Consider the following 24028-nt stretch of genomic DNA (forward strand, 5'->3'; position numbering starts at 1 on the left):
AGCAGAAAGAAAAGTCACAAAGGAAGCCATAGGTGTATAAACTATTTATTAACAGACGAGGCCTACAGACTTATTTCTTCTTGGACACACCCACAGTGCGACCCCGGCGGCCTGTGGTCTTGGTGTGCTGGCCTCGAACACGAAGACTGTAGGTGAGAAATGAATCACAGGTCATTCACATCACACAAAACACCTGGGAAGAGAAGGCAGCACCCAGGGAAAGGAGACCTCCACCCAGACTCACCCCCAGAAGTGGCGCAGCCCTCTGTGGGCCCGAATTTTCTTCAGCCGCTCCAGGTCTTCACGAAGCTTGTTGTCCAGACCATTGGCCAGGACCTGGGTTCAGAAGAGGGTGAGGGATGCTTATATTACCCTGACCTCCGTTGCCCTGCCTTTCTTCAATCTCTCATCTCAATACACACCTGGCTGTATTTCCCGTCCTTCACATCCTTCTGTCTGTTCAAGAACCAGTCTGGAATCTTGTACTGGCGTGGGTTCTGCATAATGGTGATCACACGTTCCACCTGGCAGGCAGGACACAGGTCAGATCCCGATGGCACCATTCCGAGGCAGGCCCAGCCCACAGGCCCCCTTCCTGGTCCTCACCTCGTCCTCTGTGAGCTCTCCTGCCCTCTTGGTGAGGTCGATGTCTGCTTTCCTCAACACCACATGAGCATATCTTCGCCCTACACCCTGAGAGGTTGTGGAATTGGGCTGGAGTTATTTTATGGTTTCCTTTATCGCCCCAGTTGTTAAAAAAAAAAGCAAAGTTAGGGCCTGCAACTGTCTAGTGCCGTGGTCGGCAAACTGCACCTCACCCACTTTTCCAGATAAGAAGCTTAATGATTAAGTAGAGAAGAGGAAAATAGTTGTTCAGGCGCAGGGCTGGACCAAGAACTTGGGGCAGACATCCCCTGGAAAGCAGGAACGCCTTTCATATTGCCCAGCATGTGCACTTCCTGATAAAGCTGGCTATCAGACAAAGCAGTGGCACAAAGAGCCTGGCACTTGAAGCTGATACAGCTTCAAAGCAGGTCTGTTGGTCAGCAGGCTTGATCAGATAGGGCTGTCAGCTCCTGGAAACTAAAGGTCTTTGGACCAGCCACTGCATAGCCATGATCAGTGTTATGTATTAATTTTAGAGAGGAAGGAAGAGGGAGAAACCTCCATTTGTTGTTGCACTTATTTATGCCCTTAGAGTTGTTTCTTGTATATATCTTGATGGGGGATTGAACCCACAATCTTGCTGTATTGGGACGCATTCTAATCAACTGAGCTACCTGGCCAGGGCCACAACAATCAGTTTTTAAAGATCACAAACTTGATTCTGGCGGTGCTCAAAGTTGACCAGGCCCTAGAGAAGTTATTGCCCAAATCAAACTTACTGGTGGCATCATATAAACACCAACCAAACAGATCTGGACAGTGAAGGATGGTGACCTGGGTTCAATAGTGCCCCCCACCCAATGTATTTTCACCCAGAATCTCAGAATGTTACATTAGGAATCTTTGAAAATATGGTCAGAATGAGGCTATACTGCATCAGGACACCCCTAAATCCAATGACCCTATCTCACTAAAGGAGAGGACATGTAGACAAAGAGGAAAAGCCATGTGATAACTAAGTCAAGAATTTGGAGTCGTGTGGCTGTAAGACAAAGGAATATTGAGGATTGCTGGTGACTACCAGAGGTTAGAAGAGGCAGACAGGATTCCTTGAGCCTACAGAGGGAGCATGCCCTGTGGACACCTTGATCTTGGCTATTTGGTCTACAGAACTGAGACCAGGTTCTGCTGTTTTAAGCCAAGTCTGCGGTAACCTGTTAGAACAGCCCAAGGAGAGATGGTATTTCCTCTCTAAGAAAGTGACCTATGACCCTGGCCAGTGTGGCTCCATTAGTTGGAGCCTAGTCCCAAGGGTCTCAGGTTCAATTCCCTGTTAGGGCACATGCCCCGGTTGCAGGTTCCATCCCAAGTAGAGGTGTGAATGGGAGGCAACGGATTTGTTTCTCCCTCCCTTATAAAAAAAATAAACCCTCAGGTGGATTTAATATGTGCAGATAAAATAGTATATGTTTAAGATTTACTTTAAAATATGCGTGGAAAGGGCATAGATGAAACAAGATTTTGTTTTTAGCTAGATGATACAGTAAACACCTTGATTTTATGGACCCTGATTTAATAGACTTCGGATTTAATGGACAAAATTTCCAGTCTGTATGTCATATGTGAAAATGAACACCCAATATCAACCTATAATTAAAGCAACAGGTTGTTATTCAGTTATTTTTAACAAAATGTAGCAAGTAGGCCATACAGTGGGAAAAACACTAGTAATTTCACTGACAAACATTACACAGCTACAATTAGTCTACATATTTAAGTCCAAGTTTCACTGCTCATAAACAATGTTCAGGGAACGATTAGCACATAATCACACTGCATTGTATGAGATAATTGGTTCTATTGTCGTGTGACTTTATGCAGCAGTTTTTAATGTTTTTATTGGTTTTAGAGATAGAGGAAGGGAGAGGATAGAAGTGAGGAGGGCTACTTCCTGCCTGCCCCCTACTGGGATCCAGCCCACACCTGGACATGCCACACCAGCCAGGGCTCTGCAGTGGTTCTAACTCGTGCCAGGACGGGTGTTCCCCAGCCGGTGCATTTGTTTACTCATGGTGACTGCTGAACACACACACACTTACTAGACCTATTAAGTATAAACTTAAAATCACAGTAAAACATAAAAAACTGTGAAATTAAAGTTTTCATACCTAATTGCACAAACGTTCCTACATAAGTAAAAATAGGTAAACCAGATCCACAGATGCCCCCTTTTCCATCCAGACTACACTACAGGGAACAGTCATGTTTGTAGTCCAAGGGCCTGGACCACGCTATAGAAGAGCTAATACTCTGAAAGCATTTAGAGAAGTACTGCTCACAGGGACACTGGCATTTTGGCAGGACAAGTGTTCCTTACACTTCCCAGTCATTAGTAACCCAGATGAGTTATCCCCGATTTAGAGGAAGAACAGAAGACCAGGCAGCCCTAAAGGACACCCATAGCAAAAATCTACACGTGGAAATAAAAACCCCAGGAAGGGAAAACAGCAGAGAAATTGTGCAGGATCTTTATTACCTCTCAACACCCTCTTCTTGGTATCTTCCATTCCATTCCTCACCCTTCCCGTGATTAACTGTGCTGACCACTTTAGAAGAACCCCTCCCTCCACTCAGGCTGCCTTTCCCCATCCTGGGTCCTTAACGAAAGACCAAGCTTTAGTTCTCTTACCAGAGGAAGAGCTAGCTGCCTTTGCTGGCTCTTCACAAAATTAGCAAAAACCTCATCTATAGAAATAACTTTCCCAATGATAAGCAGGGCATCAGGACCCCTAGAGAGACTTCATTCAGTACCTGAAACTGCCTCAGTAGTGCTGTTCTTTGTAAATATATTTTTATTGATTCCAGAGAGGGAGAAACATCAACCATAGATTGGCTGCCTCCTGCACGCCTCCTACTGGGGATCAAGCATGTGCCCTGACCTGGAATCAGACCTCCTGGTTCGTGGGCCCTCGCTCAACCAGTGAGCCAACACCGGCCTGGAGGGTTGTTTTAAGTTGACAAGTTATAACATATATTTAACTAATGAGTACAAAACCAATTTTGAAGACGCAGTTTAACAGAAGCACCCCATTAACCACAGCCACCCTTTACCATTTCATTTGTCTCATTACAACCCTTCGAAAAGGAACTTCTGTACTTTACACTGCCTTACTAGTTCCCCACAACAGAAGCAACCTTCTTACAAAGGTTAAGTTGTGCTCCCTGCAGTACAGCGTTAAGAACCAAGGGAATTTGATGAACCTAGGATTTTAGTTTTAAACGCATCAGTTTCCTTTAAAATTCTCTGAAACCAGGCAAAAGCATCCCTGATAACATCCCCGCCCTAATACTGCTTGAGCACCTATCACACAAGCTGGGAACTGTGAGGAGACAGGACTAGCTCCGACCCTGGAGGGTGCACATCCTGGTGGGAAAAGAAGTCATTCAGCCATCTCCACACTAACCACAAGTATCCCAGAGAACAGAAACAGAATGGAAACATGCCCCCCTTTGGCTCCAAGAGTTCATTCGTTTGGTGAAGAAAGACATTCACCCACTTATTCACGCAACCAGCCAAGTACTGGTTCCCGCTTCAGCTGGACAGAGGCAATGACTTTCACCTCTGGACATGTGAGGAAACATCCTGCTCATGATGTAGTGACATCCCTCCCAACTGTTCCTTCACGCTTGGGATCTGTTGGCACGTCTACCCACCCAAGATGCACAATTATTCGATTTATGGGGCATATAAATGTCGCAGGAAGGGCTGCTGTTATGATGCACCGAGGGAAGGAGGCACAAACCAAACCCAGGATGACCTCCAGATGAGGGCCGAGGGCCCAGGAAAATCCTGGCGAACTCATGTAGACAAACCCACTCCCCACCCCCAGGTGAACTGTTCCGGCCTGACCTGACTTTACCTTCCAGGTGAACGTGGAAAGGGGCGCAGGGTTCCCCAGCAGCTGAGGTGACCTGGTTGGGGCCTGTTTCCTCACATTGCCTCACTTACAGCTTAGGTCTTAACCACCTCAGTCTCGTTTAGTCTCCACTCCTCGCCCTCCTTTACCTTAATTGCAGTGATGGCAAAGGCTATTTTCCGCCGCCCATCGATATTGGTGTTGAGTACTCGCAAAATGTGCTGGAACTTCTCAGGAATCACTAGAGACTGGCAGAGATTGGGGGAGAAAGCAGACACCGTGAACTAGCAAATCACAACCTGACAGGAACGTTAAACTCGTCACACAGGGAGCCAGGTGCCCCCGCGGGCTTCCACCAACTGCAAACTCCTTAGCCTGCGGACACAGGAACGGGAAGTGTTGGGGTTGGGGCAATGCAACCTCTGGGAGAGGACAAACCTCCTGCCTGTCTGCAAGGCACACTGAGTGCGGAGGCAGCGGTCCCCCCGCACGCCCAAGCCTTTCGCTGCTTTCGAGCGCCCGGGGAGCGACTCTTCCTCCGGCCCCACTGCCCAGAAACGGAAGTCTCTAGTCGTTCCTTCCCAGGGCGCGATCCAAAGTTCCACACAGAAAGTTGCAGGCCCCTAAAGCGGGGCGTTTTCGGCTCCCTGATAGCAGACCTTCCCTGCCCGGTCCGATGTCGCCGGATCCCCGGACGGATTCGAGTCTTACCATGGCGGCAGCGGCGTGCAGGCCTCCTGTGGAAAAGAAAGCGGAAGTTACGTAATAGTCTTATATAGCGAGCGGGCGGAAGGGGCGGGGTGATGTTGGTGTAGCTTCCGGAAACGGCTTGTGCCGGCGTCCACTGGACTTCAGAGAGTCTGAATTAGCTGCTACAACTTCCGGCGTGCTCTCTTCACAGCTCGTAGCGTTCTGCGGGGTGAGAGCCGCGAAGGTTCCGGGTGAAGTTGTGCCGAGACGTGCGCTTCCCACTCGTCCCCGGTGGAGTGGTTGGCGCTCCCAGGGAAGGCTGGACTGACACACTGAGCGCTAGTTCCTGGGGACGGTTTCGCGCTGTGCCACGCGCTCGGGACGTGTAGTTCCACTCGGGAGGACGGGCTCGCGCCACTGACAGCTGCCGGAAGTGAGGCTGCGCGAATGGCCGCCGCTGCCACCATGGCGGCCGCTGCCCGGGAGCTGGTGTTGCGGGCCGGGGCCTCAGACATGGAGGAGGAGGAGGGCCCGCTGGTGAGAACGCAGGGCTTTTTCTCCTCCGGAGTCGCGTTCGGTCGTGCTCGCGTCCAAAAGGCCCGGGCTGGGTTTCGGTTCGGGTGGGAGCTCGGCGGCGGCCAGAGAGGTGCTCTGCAGCCCTCCCGGGAGTCGGACCCGAGCCTGGGCAGGGACCAGAATGGTCGGCTCCAATTCCCGGGGCACGATTACAATGAACCTCCAGATTTGGGGGCAGAATGGAGAGGCAGTGCTGTCTGAAGGTTAAGATTGTGGCCTCGGGGCAGATTGCCTGTGTTTTAGTCCCAGCTCTGCTGCTCACGCTGTGTGTGTCCTTGGGCAAGTTAGCTACCTCTCTGCCCTCACTTTCTATACCTGTAAGGTGAAGGAAATGATAAGACATACTGTTACAGGTGAGATTCCAGGGCAGGAATAGGGGAAACTGAGGCAGAAACATTAGGACAAGGCCAAACAGTGTGAGTAATTTGCAACTGGCCTGCAAATTAACCACTGTCTCCCCAACCACGGACTCTCCTAATGGATGCAGAAAACGAGGCGGAAAGCAGAAAGGAAAAAAGGGCACTTTTACGCCCTAAGCAGAGAAGCCCGCAGTCTCAGGGCCCCGCAAGATAAAGTTGCCAGGATTCTGGGAAGCCCACAACAAGAAAACCTTGAGGCTTAATCTGTACCAAGATATTCAGCAAAAGAATCTTTTGAAACCTACAGACAGGAGGAGGGCATATTACTCCTCGAACCTGCTCCAGACACTCGCTTTTCCGGGTTAGCCGGGAAAGCCCATCTGTGCTCCCAGCCGGATGAGATGGATTTGCTTGCTTTGCTTTCTCAATAAAGGTGCCGCTTTAAATGCTTTAATAAATTGGCTGTTCACAGCACAGCCAAGGTTTTCGTATAGATTCATTTATATGAGAAGACAAGGATCAAGGTTGAGGACAGCCCTCTCCCACTAGTTCAGGGGCCTCTCCTGTCTGGTAACCCCTCTCTGGTGTGGGTGAGAGGCGCCTATAACACTACAATATAGGTTGTTGGTTAGATCAGTGAGTATATTTAAGATGGCACCTGGCATGCAGGTAAACTGTTAGCTGACATTTCTAGAAAGACTGGAGCTGCCCGGAGGGATTGTGATAGAACACCTAAGATAGCAGAAGTCTGGGCTCCTAAATTCAACTGCAAGTTCTGCTCTGTTTTCTGCAACTCCTAATTGTCCTTGTCCATTCTCTGTGGATTGCCTGGCTCCTTGTCATATTCCCTGCCCATCAGCCCCAACTCATAGATTGGGTACAATGTGAGACTCTTGGAATTTTTCACTCAGTACCTATGGCTGCCCAGTTACAGTTCCTCCCTCCTCCTTGAAGGATTAGGGATTATTCCATTATATACATATAATTATATATATAAAGGGATTATTCCATTTTATATATATATATATGTATGTGTGTATATATATATGTGAGTGTGTGTGTGTATATATGTGTGTGTGTGTGTGTGTGTGTGTGTGTATGTGTATATATATATATATATATATATATATATATATATATATTTGTGTGTGTGTGTGTGTTTTGTTAATCCTCACCCGAGGATATTTTTCCATTGATTCTTAAAGAGAGTGTAAGGGAGAGAGAGAGAGACAGAAAACATTGATATGAGCCCTAGCCTGTTTGGCTCAGAGGATAGAGCGTTGGCCTGTGGACTGAAGGGTCCCAGGTTCGATTCTGGTCAAGGGCACATGCCCGGGTTGCAGGCTCGATCCCCAGGAGGGGCGTGCAGGAGGAGCCAATCAATGGTTCTCTCTCATCATTGATGTTTCTATCTCTCCCTCTCCACTCCTCTCTGAAATCAATAAAAATATGTTTAAAAAAGAAAAGAAAACATTGATATGAGAGAGACACATTGATTGGTTGCTTCCCACATGTGCCCCAAGTGGGGCTGGGGATCGAGCCTGTAATCGAGGTATGTGCTTTTTTTTTTTTTTAATGTTTTTATATATTTCAGAGAGAGAAATAAAAACATGCATGATGAGAGAGAATCATTGATCCCCTGCCTCCTGCACACCCACTGCTGGGTATCTAGCCTGCATCCCGGACTGGGAATCAAACCATGACCTCCTGGTTCATAGATCAGCGCTCAACACTGAGCCACACCAGCCGGGCGAGGTATGTGCTCTTGACTGGAATTGAATCCAGGACCCTTCAGTCCTCGGGCCGACACTCTATCCACTGAGCCAAACTGGTTAGGGCTCCATTATATTTTGTTCTTCCCTTTTTCCCCTGTATCCTTTCTCATTAACTTATCCCTCTCCAGGGGGGTGGTCCTGATCTGCAGGAGCCATTGCAGCTTGGAGTGTTGGACATCACCTCTGATGAATTTATCCTGGATGAAGTGGATGGTGAGTGATGGCCCAGGGTGGATGCAGAGTGCCTGTAATCTGAGAGGCATGGGGGCTGGAAGTAGCAAGGCAGGGATTGGTGTGCAGATGTTCACTGTGGGGAGAGGGAGCTGTGAACTGAACCTTTATAATAAACTTTTATTTTCAGTTCACATTCAGGCAAATCTGGAGGATGAGTTAGTAAAGGAAGCTCTTAAAACGGTGAGGCTTTCTGCTATACTAACCTGCCCTCCCCCACACCTACCCTCCCCTTGAAGGAAACAGTCTTTTGTGCTTAATATCCTGGTGTCTTACCCTCTAATCCTCTGTTGATTCTGTTCAGTGTCCCCTCGCTGTGGCTTCCTTTTGAACTGTAATGTCTGTTCTCCCAGGGTGTGGACATCCGTCACTATTCAAAGCAGGTTGAGCTGGAGCTACAACAGATTGAGCAGAAGTCCATTCGGGATTGTATCCTCCAGCAGAGGAAAGGGGGGTGTTATTAAAATGGGGGTTTGTGGAGCGTGGTGCAGACAGCCCGGCTGGGGGTGACCTCTTCTCTCTCAGGGTTCTGTCACCTCGGGGAGGAACTGGAGAGGCCCTGCAGGTCTGCGGATCTTCATCCTCACAGAGAGGCCCCTTGACTTTCTGTGGGTCAGATATCCAAGAGAGTGAGAACATAGCGTCACTACACAACCAGATCACAGCCTGCGATGCTGTCCTCGAGGTTCGTAGCCATGACCTGTAACCCCTGAAATAACCTTGAACCACATCGTGGTCTTTGGTGCCATTCTTATTCTTATTCTTCTTCTTATTTTATTAATCCTCACCCAAGGATATTTTTCCATTGGTTTTTAGAGAGAGTGGAAGGGAGAGGGAGGGACAGAGAGAAACATCAATGTGAGAGAGGCACATTGATTGGTTGCCTCCTGCACGCATCCCGACCGGGGCTGGGGAACCTGCAACCAAGGCATGTGCCCTTGACCGGAATCGAACCAGGACCCTTCAGTCCACAGGCCGACGCTCTATCCACTGAGCCAAACCGGCCAGGTGGGGACAAAGCCACTTGCAATATGACCTCAGCAGCCTTTTTTGTTGTTATTGCCATAACTGATGTTATTTGCCAGTGACCTTTGGGGTACCTCTTCCCTCATCACCTGCCACCCTCATGGGCTGATTGATACTGGAGAGTCACCAATGCACTTAGGTGGCCCACTGGTCCCCTGCCAGCCTGTGGCGCTCCAGCAGCGTCTTCTGCCTTTTCCCAGCGCATGGAGCAGATGTTGGGAGCGTTTCAGAGTGACCTCAGCTCCATCAGCTCGGAGATCCGGACACTGCAGGAACAGTCAGGAGCCATGAACATTCGGCTTCGAAACCGCCAGGCAGTTCGAGGGAAACTTGGGGAGCTTGTCGATGGTCTGGTAGTGCCCACTGCTCTGGTCACGTGAGTTACTAGTTTGAAGGGTGTTTATAGCAGGCAGGTGGGCTGGGCTGACCTAACCTACTTACCACATGGGATTCTTGGCTTCAGGTCACCAAGTGCCTTCCAGAAGTTGGTGGTTGGGTCGATAGCCTTTCTAACCTTGGTGCATGCTTTAGGCATCAAAGACTAGGAGTCATCCAGGGTCAGGGGTGTAGTGAGGGCCCAAGAACAGAAAACTGTACGTAAACCATGACTACGATACAGCAAGAGGGAAAAGAGAGAGGTTGGATGTCAAGGATATGATTCGGAGTCTAGGGATGTCTGGGTCTCCCTCCCAACCCATCCCACCCCTTCCTGCTACCTAGGGCAATTCTGGAGGCGCCGGTGACAGAACCCAGATTCCTGGAACAGCTGCAGGAACTGGATGCCAAGGCAGCTGCAGTCCGAGAGCAGGAGGCTAGAGGCACAGCGGCCTGTGCTGACGTCAGGGGTGTGCTCGACCGGCTCCGGGTCAAGGTGAGGGCTGGGGGATAGCCCAGAGACTAGAACCGGCCTCCCTGTGCCTTCCCCCGCCTTCCCTGCCAGAGCTCATGCTCTGGGTTCCCCTGAGGATCTTAAAAAACAGGGCTGTTCTCCACCCTTCCTCCTCCTCTGCTTAACATTTGTCACTTCCCTCAGTGCTCCCAACAGAAAGGAGGCTGCAGCTTCATGCCCTGTTTGGTCCCCCATATCTAGGCAGTGACGAAGATCCGAGAGTTCATCCTTCAGAAGATTTATTCCTTCAGAAAACCAATGACCAACTATCAGATCCCCCAGACGGCCCTGCTGAAGTACAGGTCATGGGAGGATGGCCTCGGAGCCTTGGGCAGCCACGTGTGGTGTCCTTGGGCAGGCGGGGACACTGACGGTCCCTGGCCCCTCCAGGTTCTTCTATCAGTTCCTGCTGGGCAATGAAAGAGCAACAGCCAAGGAGATCCGGGACGAATATGTGGAGACGCTGAGCAAGATCTACCTGTCTTACTACCGCTCCTACCTGGGGCGGCTCATGAAGGTGCAGGTGAGGCCACGGAGGGAGAAACATGCCTGCCGCCTGGGCTGGGAAGAAGGGCCACCTAGGCAAGGGGGGACAATGGAAAACAAATGTGTTATGGTTCTCAGGGCAGAAATGGTTACCAGTTCTGTTCCTTTTTTCTCCAGTACGAGGAAGTCGCTGAGAAGGATGACCTAATGGGCGTGGAAGATACAGCAAAGAAAGATATCCTAGAGCTGACCCTGCGCTCGGCCTGAGAGCCGGGGGCTTCTGACTCTAGCCCCCAAGGCGCTGCTGCTTCCCTTTTTCTGTGGGACCTAAACCTTTGAGAATGTGCTGGAGGCTGTGGCCATCCTTCCCAGAAAAAAGTCATTGTGATACTTAGTTTTGCATATGATGTCGGGGTGTAGAGGTCTCCTGAAGCCACTCACAGATGTCAGGTGAAGGGGGGCACTGGTTCTGGGAGAGGGGCCTCTAGATTGTCGGCCCTGTAGGCCCCGGAGGTACTGAGTCTGCTTTTCTATCACAGCTGTGATCTTATTTTCCCTGACTCTGACCCTTCACGATTCTTTTCAAAGCCATCCCTGCGAAGCAGAAACACCATCTTCACCCTGGGGACCCGCGGCTCTGTCATCTCCCCGACTGAGCTGGAGGCCCCCATCCTGGTGCCCCACACCGCCCAGCGGGGAGAACAGAGGGTAGGAAGAAGAGCAAGCTGCAGTCGAGAGGCTGGCTGGGGCTGGGTGGGAAGGTCAGAGCTTCTGTCAACCCCTGGGACCTAGGAGTGGCCTTTCCCAGTCTCCCTAGCGTACTGTGATTCCAAGAGGGCTGGGACCATGACTTAGGGCACATGGGGGAAGAGAGCTGTCCTGAGGCAGCTGTGGAGGTATATGCAGGAGTAGCCACAGCAGTGAGGGGTGGGCTGTTCTCTTGTACCCCTTCCCCCCTTCAGTACCTACCTATTCAGGTGAGATGAGAAGGGTCTCCTGAGCTCTCAGTACCCAGGTTTACTGATTTCCCAGCCACCTCTACAGGGAGTCAGTGTTGGGGTTCATCTCTCTGTCTCTCTCTTTACCCTCCCATCCTAGTATCCATTTGAGGCCCTCTTTCGCAGCCAGCACTACGCCCTCCTAGACAATTCCTGCCGGGAATATCTTTTCATCTGTGAATTCTTTGTTGTGTCTGGCACGGCTGCACACGACCTCTTCCATGCTGTCATGGGCCGCACGCTCAGCATGACCCTGGTAAGACCCCCTACCCTAGCTCCTGTGCTCTCAGACTCGTGTCCTCAGTCCTTATCCGCACCATTGGAGGGTCATGGCTCTGGTGGTAATAAAACCAGGACCCCTCATACTAAAGCATCTAAGCCTTGCCGGCCGGTGTGACTCATTAATTGAGCATTGACCTCTGAACCAGGAGGTCATGGTTCGATCCCCAGTCAGGGCATATGTCCGGGTTGCGGGCTCAATCCTTGATAGGGGGCGTGTAGGAGGCAGCCGGGCAATTATTCTCTCTCATTGATGTTTCTCTCTGTCTCCCTCTCTAAAACCAATAAAAATACATTTTAAAAAATAGAAATAGGGGGGTAATGTAGGGATAAGGACACATGTAATAACTTAATCAATAGAGAAATTTTAAAAAATAGAAATAGTGCTCGCTTCAGTAGCACATATACTAAAAGTGGAATGATACAGAGAAGATTAGCATGGTCCCTGCGCAAGGATGACATGCAAATTCGTGAAGCGTTCCATATTTTAAAAAAACACACACCACAAAACAAAAATAAATGAAAATGAAACATCTAAGCCTTGTACTCACAGCATGACTTCCCTACAAAACTCTTAAAGCTTGGGGTCCCCAAGGCTACCCCCTACGGCTGATGCACACCCAGGCAGTAGCTGAGGGACCCGTAAACCTCAGTACTCAGCCCTGAATTCTATACTAGGCTCGTGACGATAGACCCTGTGAGCAAGGCAGCGGACAGAGCTGGGCGAGGGGCATTGCCCTTTTCGATTTCCCTCCCTCCCTCGCTCCCTCCCAGGGCTGCATCCCATAGGAGCACATGCATTTGTCTCTGGCCACTGGGAAGGACAAAGTAATGAGCTCTTTCAGTCCTCTGCCTGTTGTTAAATCACAGAAGCACCTGGAGTCCTATCTCGCTGACTGCTACGATGCCATTGCTGTTTTTCTCTGTATCCACATCGTCCTCCGATTCCGCAACATCGCCACGAAGAGGGATGTTCCCGCCCTGGACAGGTCACTGAGTTCTGGTCCTTGAAGCCCTGCTGACCTTGAACTCTTGGTTTTACAGAACCCTGCCCTTAGGCTCCTACTGACTTGATACCAGTGACCCTAATCCCATTCACCTGCCAGGAGGCAGCACTACTGGTCTGACTCACCTTTCATACCCAGTCCTACCAGCACCAACCACCAGCTGTTAACCTGCAAGATGCCCCAGAAGGGACGGGTTTTCCTCACACACCCTAACACAAACCCCACTCCTCCCCCACCATTCGCCCCACCCCCACCGACCCTGACATTCCTGGCCAGCTGATCACTGATTCTGGTTACGCCCACAGGTACTGGGAACAGGTGCTTGCCTTGCTGTGGCCACGGTTTGAGCTGATACTGGAGATGAATGTCCAGAGTGTCCGAAGCACTGACCCTCAGCGCCTTGGGGGACTGGATACTCGGCCCCACTATGTGAGGGAGGGCAAGGGTAGCAGAGGTTCCTGAAAGGCAGGGCTCTAAACTTCAGTTTGGCGCCGGGAGGGTGGGGGGGGGGATGGGGGGTGCTGTCTACATATTTCTTTTGTGCCTGGCGGGATGTTTAGCTAAAGGCGCATGAGGGGCAGTCCAGGAGTGTTGCATTCAGGGCGGTTGGGCACTGGTTGTAGGATTGGAGGTGGGAGTCACACACAGGTTGGTTGGCCAGCTCAGGGGAGCTGAGAGGTTTGGGCTGGGCCAGGAGTTTGGGGTGATTTTTCTTCCCACCTACTTTCTCCAGATCACACGGCGATATGCAGAGTTCTCCTCTGCTCTTGTCAGCATCAATCAGACATTCCCCAACGAGCGGACGATGCAGCTGCTGGGGCAGCTCCAGGTGAGGGGCAGCTCCAGCCGAAGCCATGGGAGTGTGAGGAGGGCCTGTGCCCTCACCTTCTCCTGTCACCTCTGGGCTTTTCCAGGTAGAAGTGGAGAATTTTGTCCTCCGAGTGGCAGCAGAGTTCTCCTCAAGGAAGGAGCAGCTTGTCTTTCTGATCAACAACTACGACATGATGCTGGGCGTGCTGATGGTAGTAGGCGCCCTGCTTTCCGCTTTCCCACCCAGGGAATCGGGTGCCCCATTGTTCTGCTAGCTCTGAGGGCTTGTTTTTGCTGGTTCATTGGTTCATTCTGGAGTCTGGCCAGGGCAGTAAATGTGGAAGGAAGGGGATATCCTGCAGTGAGGGCTGCCTCTCCTGAACTTGGTATTTCCCTTTGTCTTCCCTTAGGAGCGGGCTGCGGATGACAGCAAAGAGGTCGAGAGTTTCCAGCAGCTGCTCAATGCTCGGACACAGGTAGGGATGTGGAGAAAAGGAAAGGGACAGCTGTGTGTGTGTGTGTGTGTGTGTGTGTGTGTGTGTGTGTTGGGAGTGGCAGTTTCTGGACTCCATCTACACAGAATTGGAATAACTCCTGGTTCACAACATGTCATTATTGGTCTTATTTTTTAAAAAAAATATATTTATTGATTTCAGAGAGGAAGGGAGAGGGAAAGAGAGAGATAAACATCAATGATGAGAGAGAATCACTGGATCAGCTGCCTCTTGCATGCCCCACACTGGTGACCGAGCCCACAACCTGGGCATGTGCCCTGACCAGGAATCGAACCATGATGTCCTGGTTCATAGGTCGAGGCTCAACCACTGAGCCATGCAGGCCCGGATATTTTGTATTTTTTTAATGATATAAACACCCACGAGCCTACAATATACCTTGGCAATAACCAATCTCAGAGTATGAATTCTTCTTCATCCCATCTCCCTGCCTTTCACATAGAAACACCTGGTGACCTACATGCTGTGTTTATCATACTCTTGCTTTTAAAAATTTAGTTATAGCTCAGCCGTGGCTAGATAGCTCAGTTGGTTAGAACACTGTCCCGATATGCCAAAGTTGTAGGTTCGATCCCTGGTCACATACAAGGATTAACCAATGGCCAGTTCAGTGTGGCTCAGTGGTTGAGTGTCAACCTATGAACCAGGAAGTCACAGTTAAATTTCTAGTCAGAGCACACCCCCAGGTTGCAGGCTCGATCCCCATTGTGAGGTGTGCAGGAGGCAGCCGATCAATGATTCTCTCTCATCATTGATGTTTCTATCTCTCCCTCTCCCTTCCTCTCTGAAATCAATTAAAAATATATATATATTTTTTAAAAGAATCAGCCAATGAATATATAAATAAGTGGAATAATAGATCACTGTTTCTCTTCCTCTTCCTCTCTCTAAAACTTAATTAAAAATATAGCTATGCCAAAACAATAATTATTTATATACTAGAGGCCCGGTGCACGAAATTTGTACACTTGGGGCAGGGGAGGGTCCCCCAGCCTGGCTTGTACCCTCTCACAGTGTGGGAGCCCCGTGATCGATTGCCCCAAAGAGGTAGGTCTCACCCACTCATCTGGGGCTCCTCGATGGATTGCCCCAAAGAGGTAGGCCGGAGCCGGGGGTCCCACCTCCACGTCACTCACGCAGCATCAAGCCCCCACCCACCCGCGCGCCTTGCCATGCACACAACCCCACCCACCTGCGTGCGCCCACTGCGCACGCAGCCTTCTGGTGATCGCTCGTTACGGCGTCACAACCGCATAGGCTTTTGTTATTATAGATATATTTTTAGTGTTATAAAAACAGAATCACGGGATTTTTTCAAGCATAATTTTTCTAATGTGATCACACATTATTACACATGGCTGTAGTTCATTCTTTTTCACTGTTGGATCATGTTACTTATGTGAATATAACATGTGTTCCTGTAAGAGGACATTTAGATTACTTCCAGTTTTTTGCTACTGTGAGCATTGTTTTATGAACAATTGTCTTTTTTTTTTCATTTTACTTTTTCAATTACAGTTTACTTTTTTTTTTAATATATTTTATTGATTTTTTTACAGAGTGGAAGGGAGAGAGATAGAGAGTTAGAAACATCGATGAGAGAGAAACATCGATCAGCTGCCTCCTGCACACCCCCTACTGGGGATGTGCCCGCAACCCAGGTACATGCCCTTGACCGGAATCGAACCCGGGACCTTTCAGTCCGCAGGCCGACGCTCTATCCACTGAGCCAAACCGGTTCTGGCTACAGTTTACTTTCAATATTATTTTGTATTAGTTTGAGGTAAACAGCATGGTGGTTAGACAATCAGATATTTTACAAAATGTTACCCCCAATATTTTCAGTACTGAATTGATACTATGCATAGTTATTACAATACTATTATTATATTTTTAATTTACTTTTATTGTTGAGAGTATTATAGATGTCCCCCATTTTCCTTCCTTTGCCGCCCCCCCCCCCCCAAGGCCTTCACTGCACTGTTGTCTGTGTCTATGGGCTATGCATATCCTATATAGTAAAAGTGTAATATGCTAAGTGTCCGACCCATTGGTCGACCAGCCAGTCGCTATGATGCACACTGACCACCAGGGGGCAGATGCTCCGACTGGTAGGTTAGCTTGCTGCTGGGGTCTGGCCGATCGGGACTGGACGAGAGGGCTGGACATGTCCTGAAGCCCTCCCGTGATCCTTCCCCAGCCGGCCAACCTCCCGCGGTCCCTCCCCGACTGGCCAGCCCCGATGGCCCTGATCAGGACTGGGCGAAATGGCCCTGATCGACCCCAATCGCCAGCCTGGCCAAGGGACCCCATCAGTACACAAATTTGTGCACCAGGCCTCTAGTATGCATATAAGTCCTTTGACAATATTAACGAGTATATTCCCTATACTGTACTTTACATCCCCGTGACTTTTATAACTACCAGTTTGTACTTATCAATCCCTTCACCTTTTTCACCCAGCCCCAAGCCCCCGTCCCTCTATCAGCCACCAGTTTGCTCTCTGTATCTATGAGTCTGTTTCAATTTTGTTTGTTTATTTTGAACACTTACATCTTTAGTGCACATAGATGTAGATAAGTTTTTTATGTAGGTAAATTTTATCTCAAAATTAATAATAACATTTTTTTAAAGAGTTCTTTATATACTTTACATACTGATCTTTTGTTGATTATATAAATTGCAGATATTTTCCATATGTATTTTATCTCTTTTAAAAAACATCTTTATTGTTGAGAGTCTTACAGATGTTCTCCTTTTTCACTCCATTTCCCCCTCCACCCAGTTCCCATTCTGGCCCTAGGCCTTCACTACCCTATTGTCTGTGTCCATAGGTAATGCATATATGCATATACTAGTAAATTGTTTGGTTAATTTCTTCCCGCCCCCACCCTTACCCCACCCTCTGCCCTTCCCTCTGAGATTCATCAGTCTGTTCTATGTTTACATGCCTCTGGTTCTATTTAATTCATCAGTTTATTTTGTTCATTAGATTTCTTGTTTGTTTATTTTTAGATTAAATTGTTGATATGTATTTATTGACATTTTATTGTTCATATTTTTTATCTTTTTATCCTTCTCTTTCTTCTCCTTTTCCTCCTTCTTCCTCTCTTTCTCTCTTCCTCTTAAAGAACATCCTTCAACATTTCATGTAATTCTGGTTTGGTGGTGGTGAACTCCTTTAGCTTTTTCTTGTCTCTGAAGCTCTTTATTTGACCTTCATTTCTAAATGACAGCTTTGCTGGGTGGATTAATCTTGGTTAGGTCCTTGCTATTCATCACTTTGAATATTTCTTGCCACTCCTTCTGGTCTGCAATGTTTCTGTTGAAAAATCAGCTGACAGTTGTGTGGATGCTCCCTTGTAGGTAACTAACTGCTTTTCTCTTGCTGCTTTTAAGATTCTCTTTGTCTTTAACCCTTGACATTTTAATTATGATGTGTCTTGGTGTGGGGGTTCCTCTTGTTTGGGACTCTGCACTTCCTGGACTTGTAAGTCTACTTTCACCCGGTAGGGGAAGTTTTCTGTCATTATTTCTTCAAATAGGTTTTTAATATCCTGTTCTTTGTCTTCTCCTTTTGGCACCCCCATAATTTGAATGTTGGTACATTTGAAGTTGTCCCAGACACTTCTTACACTGTCTTCATATTTTTGGATTCTTTTTTCTCTTCTGATTGGATGTTTTTTGCTTTCTCATATCCCAAATCACTGATTTGATTCTCGGCATCCTGTACTCTACTGTTGAATCCCTGTAAATTATTCTTTATTTCAGTTAGTATATGCTTAATTTCTGATTGGTCCTTTTTCATGTCTTTGAAATTCTCACTAAGATCCTGGAAATTCTCACTAAGTCCCTTAAAGCTCTCAAAATCCTTGAGTATTCTTATAACTGTTATTTTGAACTCTGTATCTAGTAGTTTGTTTGCTTCCATTTCATTTAGTTCTTTTTCTGGAGATTTCTTCTGTTCTTTCATTTGTGACATGTTTCTTTGTCTCTGCATTTTGGCTGCTTCCCTTTGTTTCTATATATTAGGTAGAGCTGCTGTGTCTCCTGAAATTGGTAAAGTGGCCTTGTGTAGTAGGTGTCCTGTAGGGCTCAGTGGCTCAGCCTCCCCAGTCATCTGAGCTGGGCACCCTGTGTGGGCCCCTGTGTGGGCTGTATGCACAGTCTTGTTGTAGTTGAGCCTTTTTTGCTGTTGGAGTCACTGGAAGGATTTAACCTCCAGGCCCATTGGCTGTGAGGACCAGCTGTGACTACAGTGGCAGAGTTTGCTGTGCAGGAGACACCCCTATGGAGCAGGACTTGCTTCAGTGGGGCTTTGGTGCTCGATGAGTCTGCTCCTTGAGCGTGTTGCTTATAAATGTGTAGAGTTGTGATCTGGTGTGGTCTGAAGTTGTCCATCAGGTGCACTGGCTCTGGGGCCTCTGCCTGGGGCCACCTAGCAGAAGCTACAGTGTGATCTGCAGATGGCTGCTACTTGTGTTGGGCTTGGAAGTGCCCAGGCAAGGCCAAGCTATAAAGCAAGGCAGGCTGATGCTAGTGCTAGGTCTTGGGCCTCTTATTGATAGGTTTGGGGCACACTGATGCCACCTGCTGCTTGTTTGGGAGATTTTAGGAAAGTCTGAAGCCTGAGCCAGGACAAGCCATTCATATGGAAAAGCTGCTGCAAACAGCTTGGCTGGGGCTGGGTCTCAGGGAATCACCAGGGAGGAGCAAACAGTGTGAGCCAGATTGATGGAGACTCAGATATGGCTACTAGTCAGCTCTGCGATGGGGGAAGTCCCAGCATAAGAACAATGAAGCCTGTGAGTACCCCTGTCTGGGAGAAAGCTGCCTCCAAGTTTTTGCCCCATGCTAGGCAATCCAGTTCCTCTACGTATGTCCCTGGATCCTTCACAGGCTGCTTCCCCAGTACTGGAGCTCAGAGGGAGCAAATCCATGGAAGTCTGTGCACCAGCCCTTTAAAAGGAATTGCCTGGGACTCCAGCAGCCTCCATGTTACTCAGCCACAATCCTCGCTGGTTTTTACAGCCTAAAGTTACAGGGACTTCTCTTCCTAGCTCTGCAACCTGGGCTGGGGGGCTGGTGTGCGACTGGGAGCCCTTGTTCCTCATGGGAGGCCTCCTCAGCCAAGATATCTCTGCCAATTAACAAAATGCCACACGTGGGTGTCAGATCAGCCCGTTTTGTGCCTCCACCCCTCCTACCAGTTTCAATGTGCTTTCTTCTTTACTTCTCTAGTTATAGGACTTCCATTCAGTCAGATTTCAGATGGTTCTGAATGATGGTTGTTCTGTATTTTAGTTGTAATTTTGATGTGATTGTGGGAGGCAGCGAGTACCAGCGTTTACCTATGCCTCCATCTTGGTTCTTCTCTTACTTTGTTTTTTAAATTCCACGTATGAGTGAAATCATTTGGCATTTATCTTTCTCTAACTTATTTCACTCAGCACAATACTCCTTAGGTCCACCCATGTTGTTCCAGATGGTAAGACTTCATACTTTTTTATGGCTGAGTCATATTCCATTATATATATGCACCATATCTTTATCCATTCATCTATTGATAGACACTTAGATTGCTTCCATCTCTTAGTTATTATAAATAATGCTACAGTGAACATATGAATGCATATAGTTTTTAGAATTATTGTTCTGGGTTTCTTTGGATAAATGTCCAGAACTGTAATTACTGGGTCCTTCTTTGTCTCTTGTTATATAGCCTTTGTTTTAAAGTCTTATTTTGTCTGGTATAAGTATTGCTACCCCAGCTTTTGTTTGCTTGTTTTCATTTTCATGAAATATCTTTTTCCATCTCTTTACTTTCAGTCAGTGTGTGTCTCTCAATCTGATATGTAAGGGTCTTGTTTTGTTATTCACTCAGCCTCCATATGTCTTTTGATTGAAGCATTTAATCCATTTGAATTTAAAATAATTGTTGATAGATATGTATTTGTTGCCATTTTATTATTCATACTAGTGTCCTGGTGCATAGATTCGTGCACATTGAGAGGAAATTAGAAGAAATATTTTAATATTGCTATTTGCTCTTTCTCTATAATAGAAGTGTCAACCAAATTCACAATCAACAATTCAGATTGAAACACATGCGTGTGATTGGCACCAGCAAGAGCTTTATATGTATTGCACATGTGTGAGTCAACCTAGCCTTTTATAGATATAGAATAAACTTGCTTAATTAGACCTGCTTTCTGATTTAGCTAAACATTTTCCAGCCCACTGAAGCACCCCAGTTTCTCTTTCAGGTAATTGTCAGCAACACAGCAGTAAATATCAACATGAAGCAGATTATTATTGTAGATCTTACAGGGAGAACAAAGGGTAAAATATTTAACTCCAGCAGTGTTTGACTATATTCTGTGCAGTGAGAAAACCTGAAGTCATTTTCAAGTTCCACAATTTCTTCTTTTCAGTCTGGTTAAGTTTCTAAACTTTCTAAATTTCCATTTTCCTGCTAATGAAAAGAAAATATGTTTCTACCGAGTCTCCTATCTACCTACTCCAAGACTTTGAGATAAGGCACATGAAAATGCTTCACATTTGGTTAAAGTGTAAAATGTTTGCACCTAGCTATAAAGCAAGGTGTGTTCCTGGGCTGAAGAAACTCCGAGGAGGCTAGTTGCTAGGGAGAGGAAGCCGGATGTTGCTATGTGACATTACCGGGCTCCCACAGCAACTGTTTCTGGGCTGGGCTGTGGGCCGCATTTTGCGCCATGGGGTCTTGGCAGCGTTGGCTGCCATTTGTCACGGTGGGGTGGTGGCTGGGCTTGTCTCCCTCTTGGGGGAAGCTGAGTGTTGGTTTGTCGGTGCCAGGTCTGTAGTGCCGTTTATTTTTAAATGGATAGTGCGTGTCATGGCAGCTCCTGCGTTGAGCGTCTGCCCCCTGGTGGTCAGTGTGTGTCATAGGTACCGGTCGGACCGACACTTAGCCTTTAATATATATATAGTTTTTTTATCTTCTTAAAGAAGATGCTTTATCACTTCTTGTAATACTGGTTTGGTGGTGATGAACTCCTTTAGCTTTTTCTTATCTGGGAAGCTCTTTATCTGACTTTCTATTCTAAATCTTTGCTGGGTAGCATAATCTTGGTTGTAGGTCCTTGCTTTTCATCACTTTGTATTCAATGCCAGTTTCATTTGGCCTGCAAAGTTTCTGTTGAGAAATCAGCTGACAGACTTTGGGAGCTTCCTTGTAGATAACGAACTGCTTTTCTCTTAGTGCTTATGATTCTCTTTGTAGCTCTCATGAGAGACTCAGCTTTCTCACTTGGGGCTTCCATCAGGCTCAGTTTCCAAATAGCAGAGTTGCCATGGACATTTACCTTCTGGTAGCCTTGCCCCTCTGTTTCCAGCCCTGACCCCAATTTCTTGTTGCTCTGCTCCCATTTAAGTTTAGTTTCTGGGTGTATTTTTGTTGTTTTGTTTTGTTTTGTTTTGTTTTTAGGAGGGGGGAGTCTTGAAGAGAGGAAGGGAGAGAGATAGAGAGTTAGAAACATTGATGAGAGAGAAACATCGATCAGCTGCCTCCTGCACATCTCCCACTGGAGATGTGCCCGCAACCTAGGTACATGCCCTTGACCGGAATCAAACCTGGGACCTTTCAGTCCGCAAGCCGACGCTCTATCCACTGAGCCAAACCGGTTTCGGCTCTGGGTGTATTTTTGTTGTTTTGTTTTGTTTTGTTTTTAGGAGGGGGGAGTCTTGAAGATTTCCCCTACCTCTTGTGAGACCAGCAGTTTCTTAAAGTATATGACTTTTGCTATGGGAATGTTCTAAGGATCTAGTCGGTCATAATGCCAGAATTGGGAAAAATCTGCCAACACCAGGACACTCAATTGTATGTGTATGTATGTGTGTGTTTCTCCAGGAATTTATTGAAGAGCTGCTCTCTCCCCCTTTTGGGGGTCTGGTGGCATTTGTGAAGGAGGCTGAGGCTCTGATTGAGCGTGGACAGGCTGAGCGACTTCGAGGGGAAGAAGGTATAAGGATGGTGTGGTAGAAAAGGGGTCAGTGGTAAGGTGACTGGAAGTGAAAAATGAGAGGATGTGGATTATATGGGGAATGGGTGGATCAGGAAAGAATGGGTTGGGAGAACACCGGAAGAGGGGGGTTGGATGATGAGGATGGCTGTGCCCTGGGGAGGACTTAGTGGGGTCAAAGATCATTTAGCCTAGTCTCTATCTGATACCCTCTTTTTCCTCCTGCCATCAGCCCGTGTTACTCAGCTGATCCGTGGCTTTGGTAGTTCCTGGAAATCATCGGTGGAGTCTCTGAGTCAGGATGTAATGCGGAGTTTCACCAACTTCAGAAATGGAACTAGTATCATCCAGGTGACCTGCAACTCCCAGCCCCCACTCCCACCCTGTCCCATCACTAATTTCGCCCTCTTTTCCTTGGGCTCAGCATCATCCAAGTGACCCTTGATCTTCAACTGCCAGCTGTGCCCAAAGTTCTGGATGAGCCCCAACCTGGTTCTTAATCATCATCTCACAGTCTCACCCTCCTTGACTTTCTCTGACCAGGGAGCATTGACCCAGCTAATCCAGCTCTATCATCGCTTCCACCGGGTGTTGTCTCAGCCCCAGCTCCGAGCTCTCCCTGCCCGGGCTGAGCTCATCAACATTCACCACCTTATGGTGGAGCTCAAGAAGCACAAGCCCAACTTCTGATGTGCTGGATCCTGGGATTCACCGCCCTCTCCACGGGCTCTACAGCCCACCCATACCTCTCTTCACCTCGTGCCCCTTCCCGTTCCTCCTTGCCTCCCAGTCTGTGACATGCCTCACCCTGCCTTCATCCCCAGGGCCCTGCCTCATCGGGGTGAGCTGCATTCCCTTGGCTTTCTGACTCTCCCAGTGTCTTTAGGTTTCCCAGGACCACCTTTCCCTGGGCTTCCAAAACGGCCATTATCATTCTCCCAATGTTGTCACACCCCCCTCCCCCTGAAAAACACACCAGAAACCCAAGGCTCTTTTCTCTTCCTCTAGTAAAACCTTCACTTGCCTCCATTTCTGGTTCATTCAACTCCTGTCACCATGTCCTGAGGTGTGAAGCCTCACCTCTTGGAGTTGATGGCAAGGGGAGACTGCCTCCAAGTCAGTGATTTTTTTTTTTTTCATGCAAAGTGATTTCTGTAGCTTTTTGGCCTAAGATCCTAGCAACTTGAACACTAACCAGTCCCCCTCCTGGCTTGAGGAGTACTTCAAGGTCAGTCTGCAGGGAACAATAAATATTTAATATGACATAACACTCTTCTCCCATTTCCTTTCTCCTTCCTCCTGGGGCCTTCAAGTAGCCCCATCTGTGCTCCAGGGTTCCCTCCATCCCTTTTGGTGGATGTTGAGAAAGTAGGGACACACAGTAACCGTTAACCTCTAGGCCGAAGTAGCTGCATTGGTTTTAGTGAGGGGATTATGTCATGAGTACCCTGCCTGGTGGAGGAAGGTGGCCCCTGGTTAAAATGGCGGATGCACGGGCTGGGCACATGGCTGTGCAACCACAGGCACGGTCCCAAGGGCCACCCGGGTTGCCATCCCTGTCAGCTCACTAGCTGCTGGCTGCGGCCTCACGGCCCCTTGCAGAGGCTGCAGCACCCACACTGGGGACGGGGTAAGCCAGGTTTGCAGGGTGTCTTCCTCCGTTCCTGTGTTTGACTTGGAGTCTCCTGCTGCCTCCGCCTGGACACCTTATTTGAACTTAGACTCCGGACTGGAGAGACCGGAGGCGCCTTTAAGTCCTAGGGGGAAGGTGCGGTCACCGGGAAAATGGTGATTTGGCCGTGTTTCTTTGGTTCCTCTGCCCCTAAGGCCCAGTCGTTCCTCCCAGGGCCTGGCGAGTGGCGGC

General features: G+C 48.2%; 2 protein-coding genes and 1 non-coding gene across 7 annotated transcripts; 2 read left to right on the plus strand and 1 right to left on the minus strand.

Annotated features, from left to right (window-relative positions):
* Positions 1-29: 29 nt before the first annotated feature.
* RPS18 (ribosomal protein S18) lies at positions 30-5691 on the minus strand. 2 transcript variants are annotated; one of them, XM_023746497.1, is made up of 6 exons: positions 5678-5691; positions 4673-4771; positions 607-693; positions 423-524; positions 245-336; positions 30-146 (listed from the first exon to the last, which is right to left on the minus strand). In XM_023746497.1, exons 1-6 carry the CDS (start codon positions 5678-5680, stop codon positions 71-73), a joined length of 459 nt encoding a protein of 152 aa, XP_023602265.1. In that variant the 5' UTR covers positions 5681-5691; the 3' UTR covers positions 30-70. The 2 variants fall into 2 exon arrangements, with proteins under 2 accessions (XP_023602265.1, XP_006105528.1); XM_006105466.3 differs by lacking the exon at positions 5678-5691 and adding an exon at positions 5235-5316.
* VPS52 (VPS52, GARP complex subunit) lies at positions 5454-23432 on the plus strand. 4 transcript variants are annotated; one of them, XM_006105467.3, is made up of 20 exons: positions 5454-5750; positions 8052-8136; positions 8285-8337; positions 8508-8583; positions 8772-8839; positions 9381-9556; positions 9901-10051; positions 10271-10371; positions 10460-10592; positions 10733-10790; positions 11130-11263; positions 11654-11809; positions 12703-12821; positions 13145-13268; positions 13573-13668; positions 13754-13861; positions 14060-14125; positions 22053-22164; positions 22397-22515; positions 22708-23432. In XM_006105467.3, exons 1-20 carry the CDS (start codon positions 5661-5663, stop codon positions 22852-22854), a joined length of 2172 nt encoding a protein of 723 aa, XP_006105529.1. In that variant the 5' UTR covers positions 5454-5660; the 3' UTR covers positions 22855-23432. The 4 variants fall into 4 exon arrangements, with proteins under 4 accessions (XP_006105529.1, XP_023602261.1, XP_023602262.1 ...); XM_023746493.1 differs by lacking the exon at positions 8285-8337 and having other exon boundaries at positions 5455-5750; XM_023746494.1 differs by lacking the exons at positions 5454-5750; positions 8285-8337 and having other exon boundaries at positions 8051-8136.
* LOC111823794 lies at positions 12216-12322 on the plus strand. Its single transcript, XR_002826898.1, has one exon. It is a non-coding gene; the product is annotated as a U6 spliceosomal RNA (small nuclear RNA).
* Positions 23433-24028: the final 596 nt, after the last annotated feature.

Source organism: Myotis lucifugus, unplaced genomic scaffold, assembly GCF_000147115.1.
Source record: "Myotis lucifugus unplaced genomic scaffold, Myoluc2.0 scaffold_687, whole genome shotgun sequence".
NCBI lineage: Eukaryota > Metazoa > Chordata > Mammalia > Chiroptera > Vespertilionidae > Myotis > Myotis lucifugus.